We start from the raw sequence: 22,785 nt of genomic DNA, 5'->3' as shown, positions 1-22,785 counted from the left end.
AAGGAAGTTCAGCAAGAAAAGATGGAGGAGGGCCACAGGGCTTTCAGAAACTATTTAGTCTCTGAGCTCACTTTTGTAAAGAACCATTGGCTTTTAAGGTTCCCAGACAAATGTCACTCTCCCAGGGCTGAGACTGTCGGGGTCTGAGATGTTACCTCCGTGATGGAGAGTGTGGCTGGAGCTCCACACTTTCTGACAATTCATGCCCGAAGCCCCTGGGGTGGGAGGCAAGGGGACATCTTGGGTACATGAGATGACATAGAATATTGAGGTCCTCTCAATATCCCCCCACGGTGGGGGAAAAGAAACATTGCAGAAAGGAATGTGTCTTTCTTAAGTGGAAGGGTTTGGAAGTTCAGGTCCAGCCAGAATATTCGAGCAGGGAGCTGCACCTACGTTACCGAACACAGTTTCCTCATTTTATACATTTTACAAATGAAGGAACCGAGATCCAGCAAGGTTATATGACACAGCCCAATTTGTGTCAGTACAAGGCAGTTAAACTGACATAAAATGTGAGGACAAGGAAGATGCCATTCATCGTGGTATTCTCCAGCTCCCTGTCCAGTTCCTGATGCACAGTAGCTACGAGCCTCATTAACATTGGTCACATGACCAACCAACTGCCTGATCTGACTGAATGAACGCATGGATTCTATGTTCCTACCTTGTGTTCCCTGGTAACCAGCCGGACCCACACACCACCCATTTCACACAGAGGATTATTTCACTGGAGGTGCTAAGAGGCCTCTCTCTACTTGCTGAGAGTTTTCTTCCTTTCTTTTTTTTTTTAAGATTTTATTTATTTATTTGAGAGAGAGTGCACAAAAGGGGGTAGGGTCAGAGGGAGAAGCAGACTCCCCGCCGAGCAGGGAGCCCGATGCGGGACTCGATCCCGGGACTCCAGGATCATGACCTGAGCCGAAGGCAGTCGCTTAACCAGCTGAGCCACCCAGGCGCCCCGTTTCCATTTTTTTTTTTTTAAGATTTTATTTATTTATTTGAGAGAGCGAGAATGAGAGAGAGCACATGAGAGGGGGGAGGGTCAGAGGGAGAAGCAGACTCCCTGCCGAGCAGGGAGCCCGATGTGGGACTCGATCCTGGGACTCCAGGATCTTGACCTGAGCCGAAGGCAGTCGCTTAACCAACTGAGCCACCCAGGAGCCTGAGAGTTTTCTTGACTGAGAGACACTTTGCTTCCTCTGAGTGTCATTTCCTTTTCGTTGATACTAAGGGATAAATACCAGAGACTGACAGGATGTCTGTGGTGTAGCATGACAGAGAACTGGGGTTTCCTTTGATGTAACTGTGTACTTGGCAGCAATAACAGAGTGGAGATTGGTAGTCAGATGCCTTGGTGTGCTGTGCCAGCAGTCAGGGACGGTGGCCACAGCTCCGGTGATTGCGGAGGAGATTGGATTGCAAGAGCCACCCAGTTCCACTAGAGAATTAAAACTAAACGGAGCCATTCTTTGACTTGGCCTCTTCAGAATTCATGGTTTCACCTCTTTGCTTTGACTGTGTCCTGGTGTGGCTGCTAGTACTCACAGGTAAGTCTGGGCACGGACTTTTATAATTGGATACTACAGGATAAAGATACAAGGATGGTCATTGCAATGTTTGCAGTAGCAAGTTTGGAAACAACCTAAATGTCCACTAGTGGGGGAGTAGGTGAGTAAGCTGTGATAGATGCTGCAAACAGGGAGGCCGACTACACATAGAGATATGGAATGTCTTTGAGTCCAAATGTCAGTTGAAAAAAGAAGGTGCGGAAGGACGCATATATTAGACTTTTATTTGTGTATGTGTGTTGCAGGAATGGGAATACATGAGTGCTTCTTACTGTATGTACTCTGGGAAGGGGGACTGGAAAACGGGAAGGAGCAGAGAGAGGGAGTATCCTTCTCATATACCTTTTATATGGTTTAAAGATTTTACTATATACATATATTTATTAATATGTATATGTAAAGGCAATTAATTTTAAACCTCAAAATAGCCTGAGTGGTTTCAAATACACAAGCTTCTTATTCAGCCAATGGTTTTTTATTCATTATGTGCCAAGTGCTTAAAAAAAATGAGAGAGGGGCGCCTGGGTGGCTCAGTCGGTTGAGCGTCTGACTTTGGCTCAGGTCACAATCTCAGGGTCCTGGGATCGAGCCCCACGTCAGGCTCTCTGCTCAGCGGGGAGTCTGCTTCTCCCTCTCCCTCTGCCTGCCACTCCCCCTGCTTGTGTTCTCTCTCTGTCAAATAAATAAAATCTTTAAAAAAAATTTAAAAATTAAAAAAAGAGAGAGAGATTTATGTCAGTTTAACTGCCTTTCATCAATGAGCAGCTGACTAGCCCAGACCCGTGAGCTGTTTTACTGGCTGACAATGACTCATTTTCTGATTATCTATTTCCATCGGCCTTGCTCTCCAGTGTTCACAGGGCTGGACCACAATTCTCTCTTAGGGCATTGGTTTTCAAAGTGAGTTTCCAAGACCGGCCATCTCAACAGCTCCTGGGAACTTGCTAGAAATTCAAATTCTTTTACCCCACCCCAGACCTATTGAATCAGGATCTCTAGCAGTTGAGCCCAGCCATCTGTGTTTTAATATGTCTTCCCAGTGATTCTGATGCTCCTCAAGTCTGAGAATCATTGTCATAATGAATCATCTTCCAATAGGATGGCAGCACTGGTTTGCTTTTTATTCTATAAGGCATTACTTACAGTTTTCTTGAAACCAACCAACCTCACTCATTGCCTGATCTTGCTTTCTTTCACTGTCTGTTCAGGGTCTTTGGAAGGGGTATACGTAGCTGAAGTGGGTCAGAATGCTGATCTACCCTGCACCTACTCTCCAACCACTTCTGATGATCTTGTGCCTGTCTGCTGGGGCAGGGGACCCTGTCCTGTGTTTGAATGTCATAGTATGGTGCTCAGCACAGATGGAAGGAACTTGAAATATCAGACATCCAACAGATACCAGCTAAAGAGGAATATCCACAAAGGAGATGTGTCCTTGACTATAGAGAATGTGACTACAACGGACAGTGGGACCTATTGCTGCCGGATCCAATTCCCAGGCCCAATGAATGATAAAAAATTAAACCTGGAGTTGGTCATCAAACCAGGTGAGTGGACCTTTGCATGCCTTCTTGAATAAAATCACCTGCAGGTAATAGTAAATATACTGCTTGGTCTCCCTTCTGATCTCCCCAGTTACAGCCCTTGGGGTGGGTCCCTAAGACCTGAAGTTTAACATGTTCCACCAGTGACAGCCAGCCACTTTTAATTGCCTTCATCTATTTTAAAACTCATGGACAGAATCTACAGAATGGGAGGAAAGGTCAAGATTGGTGGTTCAAGAACCTGACTGCTCATTAGAATCACCTGGACAGTTTTTTAAACACCTATAACTCCTTGGTCCCTACCCACGAACCAGAGAAATCGGTGTCTCTGGAGGTAGAGCCCCAGCACTAGGATTTTACAAAGTCTGCCTTAAATGATTCTCCCCTCTGTGCAGCCAGGATTGAGAACCACCGGACGGAGCACAGGTGGGGTGCATGTGCTCACGTGTTTTAAGATTTATAGAGCATAGGGGTGCCTGGCTGGCTCAGTCGTTGAGCGTCTGCCCTCAGCTCAAGTCGTGATCCCATGGTCTTGGGATGGAGCCCCGCATCAGCTCCTTGCTCAGCAGGAAGCCTGCTTCTCCCTCTCCCACTCCCCCTGCCTGTGTTCCCTCTCTCGCTGTGTCTCTCTTTGTCAAATAAATAAATAAAATCTTAAAAAAAAAGATTTATAGAGCATATAGTGTGTGGCTGATGGAGCTGAGTTTAAATCCAACTTTGCCTTTTAACTATCTGTGTGATCTTGGGCAAGTTATTCAAACTCCGTGAACTCCTCCTCTATGAAATATGGTAATTCCTACCACGCAGGCCCCTGGAGGGATTTTACGAGTGTTTTATGGAAAGCATTTAGCATGGCCATTTGGGTGGCTGTTAGTTCTATTATTAACAATTAGACTGTGGCAATGATGCCTGTAACACGCCTCTGCCCAACATTTTAAGAGTGTCGTACACTCTCAAGGAAGGTGTCCAGGTAGGTTTGGCAGTTGGGCATCTGCTTCTCTTCATTTGTCACGTTTCCTATTTTTTCTGCTGCCCCTTTGATTCCCTGCCACAAGCTCTCTGCTCTCAGAGGAGCCGCATCCTTATGTTGTTTTCTGATATTAGCCAAGGTCACCTCTGCTCGGACTCCATGGAAGGACTTCACTGCAGCCTTTCCACGGATGCTCACCACCAAGGGACGTGGCGCAGGTAATTATATGGGAGGTGTAGCAGGAAGCCCTCAGGTGTTTTCAGAGTTCGAAGGATTCTGAGTATGGGAAAGAGAGGAGAAAAGGGTTTGAGTGGAGGCGTGAACGTCCCTGGGCACCTGAGATGTGCGTGGGGAGGGGAGTGGTGGGGACAAACCTTTGCTGGGAAAAAGGGGTCCTGAGCTAGGATTCAGAATTAGTCACAAGCAGCCCTGTGACCTGGCTGAAACCTTTCACTTCCCTGGATCTCTGCTTCTTGTTCTCTCCAAGGAGAGGGTTTAGAGACTTTGGATTTTGTAACCTAGTAAAATTCCCACTCCATCCAAAACCAAAATTCTGGTGATCTACATATTTTGCCAAATAAGAAAAAAAAATTCTACGAATGCCATTATTGCATTAAAAAAGACATGTTTATAAATTAAATAAATTTAATCTAATAAAAAACTCATTACATTGTCATTATTTTTCAAATGACTCCCAAACTGGGATGTTTTGTCATAGATTGGCTCCAGTCCATGTTTGGGGTTGGATTCGGTGATTTCAAGGATCTCTTCTAACTAGAATGAAGCCCACCATCTTCTTTCGATTCCATCCTCAGAAAGAGCAGCTAAATTCCTTGAGTAATTCGGCAAGGAATTTTTCATGCTGCTCTGGTGAGAAGATAGGGTCAAAAGAGCAGACCTCAGGTCACACTGAGCAGGGAGATTAATCTTAAATGTCTCCTGTCAGATTCCTGGTCCTTCTTATACTCTCTGGAGCTCAGTCTTCCATTTAGTAAGATGAGGGTAATAACCGGCGTATCCTGTATCTTAATCTCATAAATCTCTTAAGTCCCACCTCATGAGATATAAGTAAGAAAGGGTGTCTCAAGTGCTTAGCCCAGTATTTGATCATAGTATGTACTCAGTACATGTTGGTTATTGTCTTTAATGTTACCAGTTAGATCTGGAGGCAGAATGAGATTGTGGTTAAGTACGTCAGTGACAGGGTTCCAATATCAGCTCTTCATACTACCTTTGTGAGCTCAAAGGAAAACTGCTCAAACTCTATGAGGCTCAATTTCCCTACCTCTTCACTGGGGGTAATCCCAGTGTCTATTGCATAAGATTGTTGTAAAAACTGAGTGTGACAATGTATGCAAAGTGCTCAGTGTAGTACCTGGCTCACAGAAAGCACTGGAATATTAGTTATTATTATAAGTATTAACTTCAGCTCTCTACTGGCTTAATCTTTGGTGGTTCTTTAGCGATTGGTAGCCAACATCTTTTATGCAATTAGTGAGAAAACTAAATATGGTGGGACCAGATGACAACCCTCATCCCCAAAGGAATTTAAAGTTTAAAAACCACATTGATGGAACTGCTAAATAGACATGAATCTTAACCACACGCAAGATTTTCTAATGTAAATCCAGTTTCTGCTTCCCTGTAATTAACCCTTATCAAGTCATACCCCATATTTATTGTGTGCCCATGTTCCCATCCTGGGCTCCAATGTTCTTTACAACGTCACCACCAAGTGGGCATTCACTGTATGCCCACACACCTTCCTCACGAGGCAGTGCCTTTCCTCAGGGTTGTCGAGATCATAAACAAGTCCTTTTCCCTTTTTACTTGTTAGTTCCTTCCCTCTAGGGCAACAAAGATGGGGTCTCCTCTTGCAAGTCAACTTGGTGTAGGTATATATACCTTTTCTTTTAGTGCGGAACGTGGGTACATTGAATATGTTTGCTATTAAGTGGAGTGGAACATTAACAAGTAAAAGTTCCAAGGGTCTTGGAAGCTCCTAAACATACCTTGAACACAAAACAATGTCCTGTCTCTTCCACCTGAAGGAGGCAGAACCAGGTTATGGTGAGTCCTCAGCTCTGAAGGTAGACTTGGTTTGAATCTCAGGTTTGCCAATTACTGGTTGTGTGATCTTAGGGAAAGTACCTCTTTGAGACTCAGGTTCTTCATCTGAAAAATGGAAAAATAATAGTACCTATATATTGAGGTGAAGATTAAAAGCTATTATGCAAATAAAGTGCTAAGCACCATGTCTGGCAGGTAATATGTGCTAGATGGTAACTACAGATTTATGTACTTTTAAGAACATCGCATCCCACCCCTACTACCCTCTCCACTCCAGCCGAGTCTTGGGTTCTCTAGGGAAACGAATGCAGATTTTTCTAACTGTCCCAGTCACTTTGGCTGATGGCTATCTATGTGAAATTAAGCTGTGATAATCAATAAATAGAGTGCTGTTGGAGTATTTTCACTGTAAATTGAAAAAAAAAATAGGAGAAGTCAGTCTTACCATTTAGACCAAGAAAAATAATTACAGGGAAGCAGAAACTGGAATTATATTAGAAAATCTGATGTGTGGTTAAGATTCATATTTACTTAGCAGTTCCACCAATGTGGTTTTTACACTTTAAATTCCTTTTGGGTAGTAATAAGAGCAAAGGTAAGTGGAAGAGAATTTCTTTTATTTCCTTTTTTAAAAAAATATTTTTAGGCTGAGAATATTAAAATTTTAATATTAAAATCATGGTTTGTTAAACCAAGGGCTCTAAATGAAAGGACTTAGACCTTTAGGCTTCCAGAAAGTGGCCATGACATTTAAGAAGTTTCAGAACCTGGGGTGGTGGGGGTGGGAGGGATGGGGCAGCTGGGTGATAGACGTTGGGGAGGGTATGTGCTATGGTGAGTGCTGTGAATTGTGTAAGACTGATGAATCACAGAGCTGTACCTCTGAAACAAATAATACATTATATGTTAAAAAAAAAAAAGTAGGAAGGGAAAAATGAAAGGGGGGAATCGGAGGGGGAGATGAACCATGAGAGACTATGGACTCTGAAAAACAAACTGAGGGTTCTAGAGGGGAGGGGGTGGGGGGATGGGTTAGCCTGGTGATGGGTATTAAAGAGGGCACGTTCTGCATGGAGCACTGGGTGTTATACACACACAATGAATCATGGAACACTACATCAAAAACTAATGATGTATGGTGATTAACATAACATAATAAAATAAAATTAAAAAAAAAAAAAAAGAAGACGTTTCAGAGCCTCTGACTCAGCCAGAGACAGGAGCAGGCATCCTTAATTTTCCCAAGGCTGACAATCTATTGATTTTTAGAAGGCTGTGTCTGTGAGGTCAGGACCTGTGCCCATTGCTGTTGGCCGCTCTGCCCCCTGTGCCTGGCACAGAGTCAGGGTATAGACATGTTCATCAAATAGATAGACGAATAAATAAATGGGTAAAAAGGAAAGAAGGTGAGCTGGCAACTGGGCAATGGGACCACTTGATAGTGACCGTGCCAAGGCGAAGGTTGTTGAAGGCAGCATAGTTAGGAGTATATGTTTGAAGCCGTGCAGACCTAAACCGGAAGGCCATTTCTGTTATTCACTGAGCTGCGTAACCCTGGGTAAGTTCCTTCCCTTCCGAATTCTCAGCTTCTTCATCTGTATAATGGGGCTAATAGTCCCTACTTTAGGATAATTGTTTTGAACGCTAAATGAGATCCTTTGCTCAAAGAATTTAGCACAATGTCTGCTCATGGTAAATTAGAGCCATGGTTATTATTATTTTCCTTTTTAGACAACTAAATACCCTATCTCCCTCTTAATGAGTAAAGGTTAAACTTTTTCAAGAAAATTAACTTTTGTTATCTTTCAAAGTCTAATTACAATATAATGCCTGCTTGAGTGTTATCAATGTTGTTGGAATTCTGCAGCCCTCTTTGGGGCCCTGTGGACACAACAAACCACATACTCAACAGAGGTCTTCCTGGTAGAGGTCTCCTTTTCATGGAACCTAAGTAGTTGGGTTCATTATCTGGTTAAAAAAAATATGGTCATCCTAAAATTGATTTGCAAGTGTTTAGAAAATTTTGGTCTAAAAAAAAAAAAAAAAAAAGAAAATTTTGGTCTCACAATAAATTATTGTGAAGAGTATAGAGTAGAATTAATTTCAAATAGGATTATAGACATAGGCATCTTTAGGATTTTTTAAAAAGTCAGATAAAAGAAAACATTCTAAGCTGTTCTATTGGCTATTTTTTTTTCTCTTTATGGCAGAGACACAGACACTGGAGGCCCTCCATGATAACCAACAAACTGTAAGTGACTTTGCGTGTGTGTGTGTGTCTATGTGGGTGTGTGCACTAACCTCATGCTCAACTCAGAGAAAAGGAAGTTCAGCTTTAGTCTTCCTTCTTTTTTTTTTTTTTTTAAAGATTTTATTTATTTATTTGAGAGAGAGAATGAGTTACAGAGAGAGAGCGCGAGGTGGGGAGGGTCAGAGGCAGAAGCAGGCTCCCTGCCGAGCAGGGAGCCCAACGCAGACGCAGGACTCAGGGACTCCGGGATCATGACCTGAGCCGAAGGCAGTCGTTTAACCAACTGAGCCACCCAGGCGCCCTTTAGTCTTCCTTCTTGTTTGCTCTCTGCTTGGGGGAAAAAAAAATGCCTTAATCTCCCTTAGCCTCAGAGCCCTTGGCTGTCACATGTTGATGATACCAGTTCTAACTGCATAGGCCTATTGTAAGGGTGAAATGAGGGGATGGAGGTAAAGTGCCCGGCACGTGGTAAGTGCTGGGAAACCAAAACGAAGAAACACTACGCCCTTGTCCCTTTTCTCCTATTTCACAACTGTATGCCACTGTGGACGGTTCAAGGACCCTCCAGCTCCCTAGAGTATATTTCTTCTCATTTCCATGGCAACCCTAATGAGAAAGATTATTTAAATTTTTTTATATGTGACAAGACACCAGTCAGGAATATTTGAAGCCAAGAATTTCTATATCCAACTATAAATAAATCAATATTTTAATTAACCACAAATTTAGTGTCTCCCACCTTTTCAGAATAAAAGGGAATCCCCTAGATAGCAAGCTTATAGTAGCGACTTAGAGATTCTTTGGGGACATATCCAGGAGTCTGCCTTCATTTGACTAAGTCCCCTAGTTGTGTGTTCACTACTGAGGCTCAGCACTTTGTGTTTGTCCCTCCCCGTCTCTGCGACCAAGGACTGACTCTAAGTACCTCTGGACATCCATAGTGTTTAATGTGTAGTATCTTGCATATTATAGCACTCCTGCAGTAAATGTTTATTGAATAAATGGAAGATTTAATTCCTTTGACATCTTTGTTTTAAAAATGTTTACTATTACTGTTTTTAAAGGGGAACATGGGCTGAAGTTTTGGAAGCAGAAGAATTTTCTGACTCTCAGTTAAAAAATCCAATTGATTAGAGCAATAGCCATAATAGTTATCACTGCTTAAGCATTTATTGTATACAAGGCCCTGTGCCAAGCATTTTATAAATCTCATTACTTAATTTTCCCAAGAACTCTACACAATGGTGGCAGAGCTGGGGCTTGAACTCAGAACTGTCTGACTGCAAAGGCCCGGCTCTTAAATCACTGTCTTTCTGTGAGTATGGGTGTTTCTCTGCAAGACACCAAGTTTCAACCACTCTGAAACTCCCTGGAATGCCAGGGACCTTGAATGAATGGGGTTCCACTCTAAAGCCCATTTTTATTTGGGGGGGAGGGGATTCCATTTACTAAGGGCTCCTTGTGCCCCTAACAGCATAGAAGTGACACATTTTATTCCCTTACTAACTCTGAAGAGTATGCTCATGCCTTTCTTTGGTGGTTTGAGGCCTGTCTGGAAGGAGACACATCACGAGTAGTCTCAAGGTCCCCGCACCGCTGTGGTGCTGTGAAAGGGACCGTCTGATGCACAGGTCACGAGACTGGCTGAGCACACAACTGATTTCTGGCCATCTGCTGCAGTCCAGTTTGTGTTTCCCTAGCAAATACCTACATGGGCTAATGAGTTACAAGACGCTGGTATGACCACCAGAATGGCCGTCTACATCGGAGCAGGGATCTCTGCTGGACTGGCTCTCCTTCTCATCATTGGTGCTTTAATTCTCACATGTAAGTTGGTTCATGTTACTTCTCTCTCCTTCTGATGAGGAACTGTTAACAAAGGAACCAACACAAACCTAGATATAAATATAAGCTTATATTTATACCTGAAGGTGATAGCTATTTTTTACTCAACGTTTACCATGTAATACGTAGGCATTGTGCTAAATGTTTTTACCTACATTTTATCGTCACCATCTTATGCAGTAGGTAGTATTTATCACCGTTTTGTAATGTAGGAAGTATAGCTACGAGAGAGTAAGCTGCTTTGCCAAGTTTTCAGAATCCCTAAGAGGCAAAGCTGGAATTCAAACCCAGGCAGGCTGATTCTAGCACCTAGTCTCTTACCTTTGGCTAGGAACACAAACCTCTTTAAGCCATGCATTAGGTTTATTAGGAAGCACAACAACAAATGTAATTTCTTTCTGTGCATTTTCCTATCTTATTTGTTCCTTAGGCACAGGTCTTTAGAGAGAGATGACAAGTCCTTTTACCAATGGGTCATTGGCCAGGATTGCAGCATTTGTGTTTTGCTCCTTCATGGCACTCACGCACACATTGTTTTCTAAGTTATTTTTATTTAAAAAAATCTTAAGGTATGGTTTATATACTCTAGCTGCATATTTAAAGTATGTTCAACTTGATGAATTTCATTAGAGAATCACACTTTGGGACCTATCACTACAATCAAGACCCAACTATTGCCATCGCCCCAGAAGCCTCACACACTGTTGTAATTGCGGTATATTCTCTTCTCTTTGAGGGCAGAGGCCAAGGCCTTATACCCCAGGGCTTAGTACATTCTAGCAGGCTTTCCTACTAATACTTAAACATGGAGGGCATATCAGGTGACCAACCATCCCAGATTTGCCCAGGTGTGACGGGGTTCCTAGGATGTGGGATTCCAGTGCTAAAACTGGGACAGTGCCGGGAAAACCAGGACCAGTTGGTCACCCTAGTTGTGTGGCTTAAAGCTGCTGAGTGCTTTATGCGCATTAAATCCTCATAACTACCATAACTATCCTACTGAGAAAGATACTAATATTATTCTAATTTGCCAAATGGAGAACTAGCAGCTGTCCAAAGTCATATGGTTAATTGATATGGAATCTGAAGACAAGATTCTCCTGTTCCTCCCCATTATGCTGTTCTGCCATTATTGGTAAATGGATTGTTCAAAGAAAGAAGCTACCCCATCCACACTTACCTGGGTTTACTGAGAGGTAGCAGGGGAGTTTGTGAATTGATCACATGAATGTAATGCCTACAGATGATCAAGAGCAATAATAGCTCTCACTACCTTTCTGAGTTCTGCCATGGCCTGGATATTAGGGGCCATTCTAGTTTGTGTAAAGAGGCTTGAAGTGAGGTTTCTTCTCAACGGGAGAAGTCTGACACTTTGTACCCACATCTGTATTACTCCAAAAACATGGCTACTTAGAAAAACAGATGGGAAAGTCCTATTTGATTTGTGATCTTTTCCCTAGAAGTTGCTGGAGAAGATCTTAAAACCAAGGTGACGGGTGTTTAAGTCAGGACATCAAAGCCATTAATTGGCAGCAATACAACCAGCAATCCTGTATCTTTCTAGTGCACTCTCTGCAATGAGCATCCACACCTCAGTACTACTCAAACCTCCCTCATTTCTCACTCAACCGATGAAGTATCAAAGACCTGTTCCTTCTCCTTTGCCTTAGCCAAGACTTCATTCCTCCTTTTACCCCTTTCTCTGGAATCATCTACCTCTCCCTTTCTATTTATTCTACTTTCATTAACATAAAAATACGTTCTAACTCACACATTCCTCCTTAGCTACTCCCATTTCTCCTTTCTCCTTCACAGGCAAATCTCTCAGATGAGTTTTTCCTACTTCTTATCCCCTGAACTCTCCAACCCATCCTTTAGCTTCTACACCTGAAGCACCGAGGAAATAGTTTTAGTCAAGCTCACCGACGACCTCCATTTTCTAAATCCAGTAGACACCTCTGTCTTCATTGTCGTCAATCTTTTAGCAATATTTAACCAAATTGATCCTCACTCATTCTATAAAGTCTTCCTTCTCTGGGCTTCTAGAACACCACTCTCCTACTTCACTGGCCATTTCTTTTCAGTCATTTTTGTTATTTCTTTTTCTGTTGACCTTTAGATGTTGATATTCCTCAGGGCTGGCCCTTTCCCTTTCTTCTACACCCTTTAGGTGATGATCTATATTTCCACAGGCTTACAGGTCATCCTTAATTTCCCTCTCCAACTCAGAGTGTTTGTATTGTTGATACCTCCACTTAGATGTCTCCCACATTTCACATGTCCAAAATGGAGGTCTAGAGTCCATATTTCACCTTCCCAGAACACAACTTCTGCCTCTCTGGTCTTTCCCATTATAGTGTTTCTCTACCATCCATCTGGTTGCTTAAGCCAGAAAGCCAGAGGCCATCCTTGAATCCTGTTTCCTCCTAACACAAAATCCAATTTTAATTCCTGCAGACTTTCTCCAAAATACATGTAAAATCCATTTATTATTCTGCATCTCTCTTGGTCACCACCTTACTCTGATCTGAGGCATCATGATCTCTACTTCTTCATTTTTTTTTATACTTCCTTTTAATCTTTTCCTCACATAGCAGCTAGGGTGTTCTTAAAATCCAATCAGCTCTCATATTTCTGCTCTCCAATTATATCTTAAAGGTCTTGGAGTAAAATCCAAAAATCTTGATTATGACTTAAAGGGTCCTTTGGAGCTAGCCCCAGCCTAGCTCTCAGACCTTATCTTGGGCCACTCTCTTATTTCAGTTTCAGGAACCCACCATCATCTTTATTAGGGCTTCCCTCTACCTGAATTCTCCCCCTGGCTCTTCACTTGGCTGACATATTCTCTTTGTTCAGAACTGAGCTTAAAGTTCACCTCTCCTGAGAGTTTTTCCTGACTGCCTTCTCCATCATCTGTTCCAATACATTGTTAGTTCCACCATTAGAGATTATTATTTTAAATGCCCCCCTCACTAGAACACAAGTTTTAAGAAGTCAGGGCTCACAATTCACTTTTGCATCCCCAGTGCCTAGCATACTATCAGGCACATAGTAGATGCTCCATATATTTGCTGAATGTAAGAAATGCATCTTTATTACTTACTAGCATAATCCATGTAATAAATCAAGACACACACTAATAGTTTGATTTATTTCAATCCAAGGGGAGACCAGATTTCCCTAAACAATCCTTGCCTCCAGTGTGTTCATTTTATTTCTTATCTCATTTGTTTTATGAGAACATTTTAATTGACTTTTCTTCCACCTTTTACCTAGGGTATTCTTATAGAAAAGAGAAGTTACAGAATTCAAGGTAAGAATAATGGGTGGGGTAGGGGAAGGTGGGAATCTTGGAGGCCCCTACTCTAAGATGGCTTTGCTCTTAGAAGTCCTGCCCTAGGATTTAAACTTATACTTCGTTCTTACCTTAGGCATGGATTAATGCAATACCAGTTAAACACACTGCTCTGTTTTCCTTTCTGATTTCTCTAGCTTCATTGCCTAAAGTTATAGAATTCATCTCGCTATTGATAGGAAATGCTCTTTTTGTATATTAATGTTTTTTTTTCAGTGAATTGACCCTTCCAGTGATTGAGCTACATTCAGGCTCTGGTTGGGCACTGGGTTACAAAAGTGAGCAAGAAACCCAGAATCTACTCTTAGGGCTTTTATAGCTAAGCCCAGGCATTCTTAACTTACATGTCTATTAGAATCACCTAGGGCACTTGAACATATTGCTGCCAACCCCAGAGCAAATAAATCAGAATCTTTGGGGATGAGACCTAAGCATAGGTGTTTTTCTAAAAGCTTTCCAGGTAATTCTAGTGTGGGAACAGGGTTGAGATCTACGGGTCTATTACACTGCAGTCTTGGTATCCATTTTTGACTATATACACATGTATACATATATACACATGCACACACACCTCCATTCCAAATACACAAAGCTTAAATAACTTCTAGTAGAATTTAGTGATATTTGGTACATGGGTAGAATGCAGTAAAAAAAGAAAAAAAAGACTCTGCCTATTGAATACTATCTAAACCACGAGTAATTATAGACAAAGTATAGATAGTATATTTATGAAGACAAAATACAGTAAAAAAGTCCAACAAGGCCAAATAAAATATTTAATTATCATTGGCTTTCAATCATCTGTACCAGGATTTGTTTTTAGAGCTGAAACTTGAAACGTGATACTACCCATAGGTAATATTTACATTCATTAATTCTTTATTTGGTTGAAATTATTTGGTGAAATTATTTGGTTAATGTTCATCTCTATCTATATATGTAAGCTCCATAGAAAATTAGGGCATTATTGCCACATTAGTATCTATATCCCTTAATACAGCACATGATGCTTAGTGGGCACTTAAATATCTGATGATTGAGTGAATAAAAATATTCCTTATGGCAGCCCTGTGAGACAGAATTCTTATTATTCCCATTTTACAGACGAGGACACTGAGACACAAAGTTTACTAACATGCAGCCTTCATGGGATTTTTGTGTATTGTTCACTGAAGCATTTCTTGCTTCTTAGAACAATATGTAACACATTAAATATTTCTTGATTGAGTGAATGAAAAAAGAAACAACCAACCACCCAATTTACCAAAGGTCATATGACTGGTAAGAGACAGAATTCAAACTCAAGTCTGATTGGGTCCATTACATATTCATATTTTTTTTCTTTCTGAAATTGTTCAAGCCCACAGAAGAACTGAAGTTACCATACAAGGAACAATAGAACCTTTCAAGGAAACTCGTGATTTAACATTTTGATGTACTTGCTTGGTCTGTTTCTCTGTTTATATACACAGTTTTTTCCTGAACCATTTGTAAGGGCATTTCAGGCATCTTGACACTTCACCTCAACACCTCATTCTGTCCCTCCTTATAATACAATGCCATTTTTGTGCTTAAGAAAATGAAGATGAATTCAAATTTCCTCAATTGTTCCACACATTATTTTACTGATGTTTTATGGCCTTTTCCTCCTAGTTAGGACCTGATCAAGGATCATGTGCTACATTTGGTTGTTGTCTCTTCAGCCAGGCTTGTTGTCTTAACTCTATTCTGTGCTGCCCAGGAGATGCTGAACTCAACTGCAACATTTCTTTCCACAGCCTCGTCACTTTGACCAACCCCCCTCCCTCGGGGTTAGCAAATATAGGAGCAGAAGGAATGCGCTCGCAGGAAAACATCTATATCATTGAAGAGAACGTATATGAAATGGAAGATCCGTATGAATACTACTGCTATGTCAACGATGGGCAGCAATCCTGACAACTTAGAGGTTTAACCCTTTAAATGCCACCAGATCCCACTACGTCATTTTTGAGTGTGGTTTCATCTTTGGAACCTATGAAATGTGTCAGCTCATTGGTTATAGAGGCTCTGTCCACAGCCACCGAGCAGAGTTTTTACATTTTCTGAAGATAATTAGCTCCCACAGGGAGGGAACTGTGACCTGCACTGCAGTTAGGCACAACATTACCTCTGTGTTTCAGCCACCAGGGCTACCCGACTCAGAGACTGCTAATTAGGGCATTAGAGCTCAAATGGGCTTTTATAGAGAGTAGGAATTCTTAATATGCGGTCCCTGAAATGCCAGGAAATTCAGTCACATGATGGATACACAAAGCTCCTGAAAATATAGGAAAAATTACATGCTGAGATACGTGCATGTCTTTTTGAACAGAAAGTCAGAAGGTGCTGCTGATTTTCAAAGAGATCTGTGACCTATAAAAGGTTAAGCTACTGGAGGAGGAGGAGATGGTCTTGAATGTTCTCTCTGAGTCTCAAGACTTAAGATTCTCTGAATATTGATTCTTTGACAGTAAGTGCCACTGCAGAGCTCTCCTTTGCCAGTTAGGTAGACTGCCCACTGGGGCCTGTGGTGTGGCAGGAGCTCCCAGAGAAAAAGGAAGTGTGCTCTGAGTGTTGTGCCAAGTTTTGTCTGGGGCACACTCAACAGGAAATATCTCCCAGCAACTTCTCCATTCATGGAGAGAACTGGAACTCTGTTTTTCATAGAAGAAGAAGAAGCAGTGACTGGGACACAAATTCTGTGGAAAGAAGGCAAAGGCCTTCACCCAGCAATCTATATTTATCAGCATCAAGTCCTTTGGCGGAAAGACTGTGGTCCCCAAGCTTCAATTTCAAGGTGGTGGCGACTCTGTTTATCTTGCGTATTTGTTGCCTGCCCAGTGCCTGACACAGCTCTTACACATCATAGAAATTTACTAAATATCTTTGGAGTGAAAAAACATAAGAAATGTAGCCTTCTGCAGTCTTTTCCATTGCAGGGCTTAGATAGAGCTCTTCTCGGAGAACTCACAGCTACTCCTAAGATCCCATATCTGCTCTTACCTAGTTCAAAGTGGTGTTTGTTTCTTAGCATCATCTCTAGCTCAGGAAGTCTATTACTCTCTTGTCTGTGTCCTCCTTTCTCTTCTCTTCTCCTCCCATCCCCTCCCTCCCCTCCCCTCCCCTCTTCTCTTCTTTTTTCCCTTCCCTTCCCATCCCTTCTCTTCTCCTTCTCCTTCTTCTTCTTCTTTTTCTTCTTCTTCTTCTTCTTTTTTTTGGAGAGGAGCAGAGGGAGAGGGAGAGAGAGAATCTTAAGCAGGCTCCATGCCTGGCATGGAGCCCCATGTGGGGCTCAATCTCACAACCCTGAGATCATGACCTGAGCTGAAATCAAGAGTCAGACACGTAACTGACTGAGCCACCCAGGCACCCCAGTGTTCCTCTTTCTGCTGAGCCTCCTTAGCACATAAAGAATCAACAATAAAGACCTGTTGCTGCCTTAAAACTGCCCCTCCCCAGGTAATAACTAAACAGCTACCATGCTCTATGCAGAAAATGTTGGTCACCAAGGATGTAGGGAGCCTGTTTTCTTCTAAGAGTCTTTCTGGCAATCTTGTGTGAGTCATAATGTTCAGGCTGCATTTAGACAGTTTTAGGAAGTACTGGCTTTCTACAGGGAGATATAGAAGGGAGATCATTTTGTAAAATTATAGGCAGTAGCTCTCATACAAGACTAAAAGTTAATCATAAGTATTTTAAAGTTATGCAATTCTAGAGGGAAGGGACTTCAGAACATATTGAGACCAGCTCAATGGTTTCCCCAGCAGAAAGAGATTCTTACCCAACAAAAATCTTTAAACAAGGGTAATGTATATGGGATGATCATTGCAATGGTGCTTGTAAGAGACTTTTTTCATCAACTGGGGAATTGTCGGTTATTGTGATGTCAGCATGCTGGTGCAGTTAAAAAGACTTAAGTGGTTTCCTCATTGAGTTGTTTTGCTAATTAAATGCATATTTAAGTGTCTACTGTATGCCAGGTATTCTGTGCTGAGACCTTAGAGAGAGACCAAATAGACAGACATATCCCTGACCCCATAGAACTTGTATTTGATCTGATGTAAGAGGTTTCATTCCATTCATTCAGTCAGTGAGCACTTATTGGCATCTACTTTGTGCCAGACACTGTTCTAGTCCCTAGAAATACAGCCATGAGGGAAATAGACAAAATCCCTACTCTCAGGGTGCTATGTCACTTGTTTGAGGAGAACACTATCTTGCTAACAAAAAAGAAGGTTCTAGAACTATGTATGTAGTTGATGCTAATTTTTTCTTTCGCCTTAAAAAAGAAATCTGGAAGAATATACCAAAATTAATATGGCGACCCCATAGGGGCAAATGGCCATGAGACAGATTTTTTCCTTTTATGTGCTTTTATAATTGTTCAAATTATTTTCTTTTGTAATAGAAAATGAGATTTCAGCATTAGAGCAATGTTTTCCTGTCTGCCTTCCTGACCATAGAAAGAAATGAAGACTCAGATAAGTTAGATTCAAGGTCAAGGCTGGCAGTAAGCCAGGACTGGAATCCCGGTTTTCAGAGTAGGAACTACTCTATGTCAATGATGTGGAAAGGGGAAGTTGGCAGAAAGGAGAAAGAACCCCTACAAGACTACTACAAAGAACCCAGGAGAGAAGTGGTCACTTAATTAAAAACAGTTGAATAAGATTGAATGTGTGGCTTGCTCTTAGAAGTATCTTAGGATTTTTCTTCCATAGGAGATCCACAGGATGAGAGGGGGCTCCTGGATCTTTTGAGACTGAGAAACGTGGTATAACCATGTTTTATCTGCATATCACTTCCTTCTAGATTTGGGATTCCTGAGGCAGAAGTTCCAAGCAGTTCAGTCCCTCCTTAGTTGATTTTTGGGTACCCCCTCATGCCTATACTCATTTAAACTTAATTTTCATTTAAATATAAATTTGAAAAATGAAGCTGAACACACTTTTGGCTCCAGTTTCTATTCAGAAAGTCTGTATCCTTCTGGAGATCAGTATAGATAGATGCCCTAGAGCAGCAATTTTTGAGATTTTTCCACCATCCTTTTCTGGGACCTAGTTGGGAGGAGAGGAAAAGGGAAGGGGCAGCTGGATCATTTGGCTGAAAGGTTCTCAAGCTTGAGGAGGGCTCAGATTTTAGTCCATTTTCACTGGAAAATCTGTGCCAAGAAGCAGTATGAATCAGAAATGTTTCAGGCTTGTAGATCCTCTGTGTCATTTCTTCAGTAATGGTGACCACAATTATAGAGATCATTCCAAGTCACTCATTTATTCATAGCAGTGATAATCTTTTGTGAATTCTTGTTCTAATTCCTTCTGCTTATGGTGTGACTCTCCTTTTCCAGAGAAAGCAGTGAGTTTTTTTTTTTTAATGATTATTTAAGCTATTCATGTGCGGTGGCAGTGGGACATCTGTTTAAAAGTACACATTATTTTAATGTAATTGTTTTGTGGGTGGGTCACCTTTGGAAAATATTTCATTATAGTTCTATATTCTATACCTGCAACCTGTTTCATGATAAGTTGGTACATTGTCCTTTGTAATTTCTACATTTTGTGTTTGTACTTTTTCATTCATTTTAGACCCAGTTCATGTAAAATAGAAATATTTTATACTCCAATGCAGTGTTTACCTTCTTTTGGTCAGCTCTGAAATATCCATAATCTATACATCTATATCTAATCTGTTTTAAATTTTACTTGCAGTTTCATTTGCTATTACTGATCAACTGCATGCTGAATTTAGTTCTTGTTCAGAAAACACTTCAGTAAAAAGTAGTATAAACGTAGGGGAAGATTGTTTCCCACAGTTTTGTTATATTGTAACAAATAGACTATATACTCTAATATATATAGCTATATTATGATACAGACTTTTTGACTCATTTCTTTATCCCAAAGTTCACCACTATGTCTTAGCAAAAATATCTTGACCTTAGTATTGGTTGAATCTGACAGTTTAAAGTAGGGATCCAAGGGAAAGGAGCTTAAAAGCCTTGGGCTACCTGGGTCTCTGGAAGGTTCTTGGGGGGAGCGGTGCCTTCCATCATTCTCTCCAGCAACTCTCCGACTTCAACAATTCCTATTATGTAAACAGCAGCCAAATAGCTTCTGATCACCGTGGGAGAAAGGAGTTATCCAAACTTATGGAATCTCAGGTAAAAACTAAGAAATATGATGCTATCCTAGCTCCCTTATTTTAAGCAAGTGTGTTTACAAGGGGCAGTCTGGGTGGGACAGCCGATTTGGAGCCTTACAGTATATTGAGACTAAGTAAGAATCTCTATGAAATGGAAGACACACATCTTGTTAGATTGCTTGTTTCCCTTATTATTGTTTTTTAACTTTTTATTTTGAAATACTTTAGGGTTTACAGAAAAGTTGGAATGATAGTACAAAGTTCCTATATTCATTCACCAGTTTCCTCTAATGTTAACAGCTTATGTAACCCTGGTACATTTGCCCAAACTAAGACATTAGCATTGCTATAATACTATTAACTACAGACTTTGGAACTGTTATTGATTTTTAAAATTTTAAATTAAATGTTTTTTGATAAGTATAACAGAGTTTAGGTTAAAGGTCAGTGTCCCTATTACCCATCCTCTTTATTAAAGTTTCTCCCCAGTTCCACTCCCCAGGAATAATCAGTGTTATTGCTTCATTCTTTTCAGCCAGCACCATCTAGTAGAAATACAATGAAAGCCACATAGGTAATTTTAAAAAAATTTCTACTAACCACATTTAAAAAAGTAAGAAGAAACAGGCGAAATTAATTTTTAGTAGATTTTTTAACTCAACCATCTGAAGTATTATTTTAATGTAGAATAAATATGAACATCCTTAATGAGTTTCTTTTTTCCCCCATTTTATGCCTTAAAATCCAGTGAGTATTTTTTATTTAGAGCACATCTCATTTCTGACTAGTCGCATTTTAAGAGCTCCACAGCCACATGTGGTTAGAGGCTACAGTATTAGTACAGTTCTAGATCGTTCCCTATTCTCTCTCATACACAAAGAAGCACATTGCAACTTCCTTTTTCCACTGTTTGTAGAGGTCCATCAGTCCATGTCCGATTATATGGGATAGAAACATTCATTGAGATAATTGTGTGGTATTAAGTAGAACAAATGTGCATAATCTATTAAATCATTTCTCCATGCATAGATATTTAGGTTTTTTTTTCCCATTTCAAATAAGGCTGCAAGGAACATCCTTTATACAAAAACCTGTGTGTACTTGAGTACTTCCAAGGCATAGAGTTCTAGATATGGAACTGTAGTATCAAAAGTTATGATTGTGTTTCAAGTACTATGACTATAGAACAATGTATGTATATAAGCGTTTGTAGACTGACGGAATGAATCTCTGCCTGCTCTGTTAAAAACTCAAGCCATGATACAGGTGCCACAGAAACAAAGATTTGTAAGTTTTTCCTTCAAGGAAGTCAGAGTTCATCAGGACAGCCCCAAAGCCAAACAACTGATTACAATGAAAGACCGTAAGCATATAGCAGACCGGCCTACTAGATTCTGAAAAATACAGAAAAGCATTTTTTGGTGATGTCTTCATTTTTTTCCTTCTTTCCTTCCTATTCTAGTCCTTGTCTTTACCACTTCCTTAATATAACTCTGTAAAATTCCAAGTGACTCTCATAGAATAAAGATGGCCTGGCACACAGCACCTGCTCAATGAATATTAATTGGGTGAATGCATGAAGCAATACAGGTGTCATAGATTCTTTTTTTTTTTTTTAAGATTTTATTTATTTACTTGACAGAGAGAGCGACAGAAGAGCACAAGCAGAGGGAGTGGCAGAGGGAGAGGGAGAAGCAGGCTCTGCACTGAGCAGGGAGCCCGATGCGGGACTCGATCCCAGGACCCCGAGATCATGACCTGAGCCGAAGGCAGACGCTTAACCATCTGAGCCACCCAGGCGCCCCAGGTGTCATAGATTCTAATGGCAGAACCCCTGAGTAAACATAGAGTGACTTGATGTATTTTCTATTTTGTAGAAAAACATGTGCTTTACAGTATAAGCACTTGTATATTTATTAAAGCATTATTTCATAATCTGCCATCTTTCTGGGTGCTTGGTGATGTCTGAATGTGGCTTTAGGCGACTTAAGCTGCTTTCTTTTCCGTCTGGGATAAAGAAGAGGATGGTTGTAATTAGGTTGTGAAAAATATGTTACATGAATGTAAAAGACTTCCGCTTTTGTGAGAACATGCAGTTTGGGGACTTGCTTGGTTTTTTAATTTTTATTTAGTTAAAACATTTTACATACATTATTTAAGCAGTATACTGGTACATTCTTGTTTTAAAATACTGAAATGAGGGCGCCTGGGTGGCTCAGTCAGTTAAGCGTCTGCCTTCGGCTCAGGTTGTGATCTTGGGGTTCTGGGATGGAGTCCTGTTCGGGCTCCCAGCTCAGCGGGGAGTCTGCTTCTGCCTCTGCCACCCCCCTCCCCGCTCATGCTTGTTCTCTCTCCCTCAAAAAAAAAAATTAAAAAAATACTGAAATGATACATACATAGCCTTAAACTGAAAGTCCCCCTTGCCTCTGCTTGCCTCCCTGCCAGAGAGGATGCTCTGACCATGTTGGATGGGTATCCCCACTGTTGTCATTTGGTCACAGTGTTTTTACAAAAATGGGTTTCTATGAAATAGATTGTTGTGTGAGCTTTTTTCCCCCACTTAATATTTCTTGGGAACAGTTCTATGTGAGTGTTCCAATAAAATGTTGACACCCTATCAAAGTATATTATTAATGAACAGAGGGTGTTCCGGACATTGTTGAAAGTCGCAATGCCCACCGCCAACACAGTGCCTTGCCTAGGGTTTCGGCCGAACTCAGTGTGTATTTTGCCTAATTGCTCCTAGCACAGGCAGTTTATTTAACTTGGTGCCACAGTCCTGCAATGGTCTTGGTTTGGGAGAGTCCTTTTGAAAACTACCCTAACCCTATCTAACAAAAGCCCAATGCTGCTACCTGTCTTTGATCCCCCATTTCCCCTAAAATGGGTGTGGATGAAAAGTCTCAGGATCATGTGATTATGCAGCAAGACACAGGTGAAGACTGAAAGTTTTAATCCAAAAACAAATCTGTGATGTCGTTTTTTTTTTTTATTTGACAGAGAGAGAGATAGCGAGAGCA

At 41.0% G+C, this 22,785-nt stretch overlaps 1 protein-coding gene across 1 annotated transcript; it reads left to right on the top strand.

Annotated features, from left to right (window-relative positions):
* The first annotated feature begins 1,184 nt into the window (after positions 1–1,184).
* HAVCR2 (hepatitis A virus cellular receptor 2) lies at positions 1,185–19,493 on the top strand. The gene is made up of 7 exons (XM_006730478.3): positions 1,185–1,550; positions 2,780–3,118; positions 4,220–4,303; positions 8,366–8,406; positions 10,107–10,233; positions 13,528–13,564; positions 15,385–19,493. Exons 1-7 carry the CDS (start codon positions 1,496–1,498, stop codon positions 15,542–15,544), a joined length of 843 nt encoding a protein of 280 aa, XP_006730541.2. The 5' UTR covers positions 1,185–1,495; the 3' UTR covers positions 15,545–19,493.
* Positions 19,494–22,785: the final 3,292 nt, after the last annotated feature.

Source organism: Leptonychotes weddellii, chromosome 7 (assembly GCF_054177405.1).
Source record: "Leptonychotes weddellii isolate Sample4059 chromosome 7, ASM5417740v2, whole genome shotgun sequence".
NCBI lineage: Eukaryota > Metazoa > Chordata > Mammalia > Carnivora > Phocidae > Leptonychotes > Leptonychotes weddellii.
This window is presented reverse-complemented; position numbering and strand designations above follow the sequence as displayed.

What these genes read in the sequence shown, in the direction of transcription:
- HAVCR2 (XM_006730478.3), top strand. Translation starts at nt 1,496, where the DNA reads ATGGTTTCACCTCTTTGCTTTGACTGTGTCCTGGTGTGGCTGCTAGTA. An exon ending in GGAGTTGGTCATCAAACCAG is followed by an intron (nt 3,119 to 4,219) that starts GTGAGTGGACCT and finishes TTCTGATATTAG; the next exon opens with CCAAGGTCACCTCTGCTCGG. An exon ending in TGGTGCTTTAATTCTCACAT is followed by an intron (nt 10,234 to 13,527) that starts GTAAGTTGGTTC and finishes CCTTTTACCTAG; the next exon opens with GGTATTCTTATAGAAAAGAG.